General features: G+C 39.0%; 1 protein-coding gene across 2 annotated transcripts; it reads right to left on the reverse strand.

Moving 5' to 3' along the window:
* Positions 1-200: 200 nt before the first annotated feature.
* Positions 201-5,976, reverse strand: LOC111449721. Of its 2 annotated transcripts, none has more exons than XM_023089739.1 (8): positions 5,150-5,976; positions 4,851-5,045; positions 4,669-4,758; positions 4,464-4,574; positions 3,320-3,445; positions 3,014-3,133; positions 2,143-2,319; positions 201-673 (listed from the first exon to the last, which is right to left on the reverse strand). In XM_023089739.1, exons 1-8 carry the CDS (start codon positions 5,657-5,659, stop codon positions 302-304), a joined length of 1,701 nt encoding a protein of 566 aa, XP_022945507.1. In that variant the 5' UTR covers positions 5,660-5,976; the 3' UTR covers positions 201-301. The 2 variants fall into 2 exon arrangements, with proteins under 2 accessions (XP_022945507.1, XP_022945506.1); XM_023089738.1 differs by having other exon boundaries at positions 201-697.
* Positions 5,977-6,227: the final 251 nt, after the last annotated feature.

Here is a 6,227-nt window from a genome sequence, read left to right on the forward strand (position 1 = left end):
ACCAATTATTTCCATGGAACATGACATCCAACTGAACCAAATTTACTAACCGGAGTCGAGTCGAGTCGATTCAGTTCAGTTCTTCAATTTGGTTCAATTGTCCACATTTCGTCCCAACAATCCGATGTCGTCGACTTCGAATGGGCAACGGCCAGATCATACCTAAGATCCAGCCATCACAATTGGCCAATTTCAATTTCGCACAATTCTATGGAATATACATACCAACAGCTTAACCAATCCAATACATTACAATACAATAAAATTATCACATAGAAAGTATATACCTTATTGACGACATTCAGATAATAGAAGCATAATAGGAGGAAGTTGCAGAAGAGCTTACACCGCAGAGTAGTATACTTCCCGACTCTATTCGGTTTCTGAAAACAAGTCGATCGAACAACAGGCTTTCACTTGCCTTCTCCATATTCCTATCGTTCATAATAATATCGCACTGCTTCTTCATGCTTACAACCCTCGATTTATTACCATCTTTCTCGCACTTCTGAATGTACTTCCCAATGTCCTGTTGGATTATTCCATACGTTTCTTGTGGTTTATTACTGAAGGAGAACTGAGATTTGCTGAGATTACTGCTTCTGTAAGATGTCTGTCCTAAATTGTATTGCTCGCTCTCAGATGCAGTTTCAATTGCTGCTGATTCCTGAAACTGCAAGCATTCGATGTGGGAAATCTATTAGCGACTCGACGTCCATCACAACCAATTATTAAAAGCAGCAATTCGACGATGATAGGAATGTTATATTACAGGATGTATCAGAGATTGGTTAGGAACTTTATAAGTTTGCATTGTAAGTGTAGAACAATTGTTCGACCTCGTGATCTATCAAGAACGCACTTCAAACATTGAATGGGGATTTTTAAATACTGGCCCCAACTGTTAGCTTGAGCATAGCACTCGTGAGGTAATTGGCTGAGAGAACTAAAAGGGGGAACTTGGAGCAATGGTTGAAAGTGGAAACTCATGCTATAATGGGACGTGAGAAATGAAGATTGGAAAAGTGGTGTTAGGTTTCATGTAAATTCCCTTGTATGATATCTTGGTCCCCGGATATCACCTACTTTGTTTGAGAGCAAGTATGCAAAGAATGTCTTATTCGAACTCTCAAACTTGCTTGGTTTTAAGGTTTTATGATCAAGTTTGAGTTAGAAATCGGGACAGCTTTCTCTATCAAAGTTGGGCAACCGATCGTTTTTGTGAGATTCCACGTTGGTTGGGGAGGAAAAAAAACATTTTTTATAAGGTGTGGAAACCTCTCCCTAGTAGACACATTTTAAAAACCTTGAGGGAAAGCCCGAAAGAAAAAACCAAAAAAGGACAATACCTGCAAACGGTAGACTTGGGCTATATTACAAATGGTATCAGAGCTAGACACCGGATGATGTGCGAGTGAGAAGGCTGAGCCCTAAAGGGGGTGGACACAAGACAGTGTGCCAGCAAGGACGTTGGGATAGATTGGGGGGTCCCACATCGATTGGAGAAGGGAACGAGTGTCAGCCAAGATGCTGGCCCCAAAGGGAGTGGGGATTGTGAGATCCCACGTCGGTTGGCGAGGAGAACCAATCATTCTTTATAATTTGGAAACCTCTCCTTAGTAGACGTATTTTAAAAACCTTGAGGAAAAGGTCGAAAGGGAAAGCCTAAAAAAGACAATATAGGCTAACTGTTTTTGTGTCCTGTAGGCGCCTTACAAGCTCCCACTATTATGATAGAAGATTCTTAGTATCGTCATCCTCGGCACTCTCTACCCTAGAAACGTGAGGAGTTTTCTCATGTTTAAAGTTCTTCCTTTCAAAGGGTAAAGCTACTATTTCCTGGCTTAACACGGTCTTACAACCTCAAGAAGAACTTATTAAGGGATGGGAGCTGTTAATGAGATAAAAGAGGATATTATTGATTATACTATCCCTCTTCAGAGGGCTATTATAGGCTTTTCTTAGCAACTATTCTCTCCCTTTCAGTCAGTCCTGTCACCAGCATTTCATTAACCTAATAAAATGCCTAGTACACATTGGCACCAATAAAAAGGAAAGAAGTTCATGATATGTGATTCGCAAGTGAATCAAATTGTCAAAGAAAAAAATGCTCAAATCATGACTAAATCACTTGGAACTTGCCTGGGGGGTACCATCTAGCACCTGGGTAGTGGAAGAAACTTGGTGAATTGGTGGGGGGGTTTCTTCCATTGATGAGAAATCAGAACCATCAAATGTTGATAATGATACACACTCATCAAAATATGCCAAGGCATCATCAGTTAGACGTTTTGACATCCTTCTTCTTTCAATGCTAGCCTGTTTTGAAATTGAACAATTGATCAATTTCTCTGTATCAGAATGGCAAGCTGCCATTCCTGTATGCAAGATATCCATCAGAAAGACCACAATGTAAACATGCTAAATTCATAATGGGGGAAATCAATCCTTCAATCATTTGTTTATGGTAATTGCTCAGTCATCATATGATCTCTCTATCATAAATCAATTATTTCTATAACATTCAGATCACTCTTTCTTCGCTACCCTATTGGAGACATGGACATAAAAGAACAATAAGATTCTTTTGTGACAAGTATATGGACTTTGTACGTGTTGGGGAAATTTTACTTTTTTTCCATTAGATTGCAATTTAAAGGTCATAGAAAGCTATTGTCTCTTTTGTATTTACAGGAGAGACTTTCTAACACCAAAGAGAACCCATGAAAATAATAAATTACTACGTTTCCAGCCTTTTTTTTGTTTTGATAATACTTTTAAAAATTGTTATTGCATTTATAAAAAAAAAAAAAAAACACAAACGAACAAACTAATTTTAAAGATTACTTCCAAATAACCCCATAGTCTTTGGGGCAGGTGAAGTATCCAAATTCAGAAGGAAAAATATTCAGCATGTTAAAGAATGAAACCCATCAGGAGAAGTTTAAACAGATTATGCCAAAAGAAGGTACTAAGTTGATGTAAAATTGATGAAGAAACTAAGGGAGCATACTTTTCGTCTCATAGAAGTCTTAGGAGCCGGTATTACTTCCCGTAAAATTCTACTTAGCTCTAATCCACGCTGCTCCTCTACTGCCAAGTCTGCTCGAAGTTTTCTAGCTCGGTCTTGTGACTACCAGTAGAAGAAGAATATATTAATTTCTTGTTGTCAATGATGTAATTGAAGTTGAAAACTTGAATGATAAAAACAAAATAATGCAGAAACACAAAATATAAAGCAAATCTGACTGAAGGAAGAATCATAAACAGAGAAAGGGGTTGTCAAAGTTAAACAGCACAATGGACAAGCAAGTACTACCAGCTCAAGCTTCTTGGAATACTCGCTTCTCAAGTCCATCACCATTTCAACTGCTCCTGGATTCACCAATTCGGAAGGAATGTCAATATTTGAACTTCCTACAGCATCAGCACCACTTTGTGAAGCCTGAAATTACAAACCATGACAGAATGGAAGCAAATTGTCTTATTAACATATTTGAAATTTAGATATGTCATGTTGTACAATATAAACGGACATCTCATTCCAGGAATAAGTCATTTATACATGCAAGAAGATTATAGAGAAACATTATTAGTTAAACAGAAGCAAATAATCTAATCAACTATTCTTGTTCCTGATTTCTTTTATAAGAAACACAGCTTTTATCGAGAAAAAATAAAAGAATAAAAGGACATCCAAAAAACCAATCTCACAAAAGGTAAAAGGTTCCAATCAAGTAAAATAAAACCAAACATGGAATTACAAAAGAGGTACTTTGGCGAAAACAAGTACAAATAAAAAGGCATACATAAATAGAAAAGCTAACAAAAATGTTCAGACAACCCCATGAAACTACTGCCCAAACAAGTTACTCTACCCTGGCCATCGTGTTTTGTGCCAAAGCATCGGACCATCTCTTTTTCCCTTACGGTTCAAGAGGCTTGAAAATTACTTGTAACTACAATTGAGGGATGGATAGATTCGCAAAGACCAATATTATGTGGGAACTTCTTGAAAAGGAAGGCAAAAATTCTATGGATTTTGGTGGTGAAGGTCCTGTTTGGGGTTTATGGTTAGAGAGAAATAATGTATCATTCAAGAACAAGCAAAACTGTGAAGAAGCTTTTGGCCAAGCAACATTCGTAGTTCACTTGATATTCCACACTTGATAACACTTTCGTCACTTCCTTACTCGCGGAAGATTGGATTGACAGAATCACGAGTCAAACTATACTGTGTTACGATCACCTCATATTGATAATAAGTCCAGAGAAAAATTTGAAATGCCACATGTCCTTTTCACTAAGTTGTTGAAAAGAGTTTCTTGGGGAAGAAAAGCAAATGACGTTATTCATATTCTTATGATAGTACCCAGAACATTAACAATGCCTACAAGAGTCTCGAAGTTAAAAGAACAATTGAAGTAAAAAAACATAAACATCAGCAAAAGATCAAAACTTACATTGAGAAGATCATTATGAATATCTTGGACAGCACGTCTAACTTCGTATTGAATAATGTCATATATGTCACTAGCACTGGATTGCCCTTGCAAACAATCCCCCTTCATTGACTATGAAAGGAATGCAAATTATGATTAAACGACTAAAACAAGGCTTGGCATGAGTAAATTCAAACTGAAATAACCAAAAATTGACATTGCTCACCTTCATTTGCTCACAAACTGCTCTTATAGTTTTCTCTTCAGCTTCAGATAAAGAACTAGCGGTGGACAGCCTATCCTCAAAACTACAAGACTGAACTTGTTCCAACACTTAGTCACAATGTAGCACAGGAAAGATCTTATAGAATTCAAAGAAGAATTAACAGAGGCCTTGAGATCTCTTACCACTGATACATCGCAGTTATCCGATAAATCGAAGGGCGAAAGTTGACTGGATCGAGTCTGAAGGCCTTTCGATCGCTGCAAAGCATCTGAACTACTTCTAACTGAACCACCCTCTCTCCGACCACGAAGAACAGAATCTGGAGTCTTTCTACTATTGGATTTCGTACTGTAACAATTCTCTCTCTCAGCCTCACTCTTAATATCAGAAAAAGGATATGAGAATTAAGTTCTAGTTCAGCTAAAAGTGTCTAAACCAAGACGAACAGACAATGAAGCATGGAATAAATTTTATGTCTAACCTCAGAGTTCACAACGGACTGCGATGAAACGGTATATCGAGACACAGACGCCGAACGGTCCCGCCGCTCAGCACCTACCCTCGATAAGCTTCGACAACCGGTTTTCCTGTTTCCTGAACCTACACTTCCAGAATCAGAATTTCTCGACACAGATCGTCCCCTCGTACTCTCAACACCACCGCAACTCACACGTTTCGAACTTCCTGATCTGACTCTGGCGGAACTGTCATCTAATTCAAGGTTGACAGAACGAGCTTCCTCCATCGGGGGCGAACCGTTGCTCCAGAAGAGCGGATTATCTCTACTATTCGAAAAATCTGCGGAAACATCCACTGTACTAGATCTAGGAAAAGCACTAACGCTTCGTGATCTACGCATAGTAGCTTTCTTGAGAGAATTTTCATTCTGCTTACTATCCTTAACCGAAGTTGACACGCCGCTACTCGAAGAAGGTGTCGCCGAAGTCGAACTACCTCTTCTAGACGACGATTTGAAAGCAGCCATCGCCATTACTAATCGACAATCAAAATAACAATGGAACTAACACAATAATAGGAAATGGCGAGTCCAGATGACTTCAGAAAGCATCCAAAAAGGTACGCGGTAATAGTCAAAGCGATGATGTTTCGATGAAGCATTCATATGAGTAAAATATAGGTGTAGAAGGCGGAGATTACAGAGTATGATTGACTGAAAAAAACAGAAAGCAATGATTATACAGAAGGATGCCGAGAGGGAGGAGGCGACGGAGGCGACCGGAAACCGCTCAGCTTCCGCCAAGTTTTCTTGATGGCGCCGCCACACTGATCGGAAAATTCGAAATCGTGCCAAGTGTCACGGTCATGCTTGTCCAGGGCATGTTGCCCATGGCCGCATGGCCATGACAAGCCAAACCCTTGTCATGTCTTTTCATTCTAGTGTTTTTCCTAAAGCGTATGACACCTCAAAAATATCATGTCTACGCCTGCCAGAACTAAAATGGCCCAGAATGTACTATAGGGGGATATGACTAGTCGTCAACTTCTCCCTACCCAAGGTTATATATGCTAAGCCGTTGTTATCTTTCTCTTGCTTGCTT

This window comes from Cucurbita moschata, unplaced genomic scaffold, assembly GCF_002738365.1.
Source record: "Cucurbita moschata cultivar Rifu unplaced genomic scaffold, Cmos_1.0 Cmo_Scf00011, whole genome shotgun sequence".
NCBI classification, from domain to species: domain Eukaryota; kingdom Viridiplantae; phylum Streptophyta; class Magnoliopsida; order Cucurbitales; family Cucurbitaceae; genus Cucurbita; species Cucurbita moschata.

Bases quoted from the DNA above. Each gene is read 5' to 3' on its own strand.
- LOC111449721 (XM_023089738.1), bottom strand. From the start codon at position 5,659: ATGGCGATGGCTGCTTTCAAATCGTCGTCTAGAAGAGGTAGTTCGACT. The intron at 4,575-4,668 runs GTGAGCAATGTC...TTCCTTTCATAG, and splicing joins CAGTTTGTGAGCAAATGAAG to TCAATGAAGGGGGATTGTTT. The intron at 3,446-4,463 runs GTAAGTTTTGAT...TTGTAATTTCAG, and splicing joins TTCATAATGATCTTCTCAAT to GCTTCACAAAGTGGTGCTGA.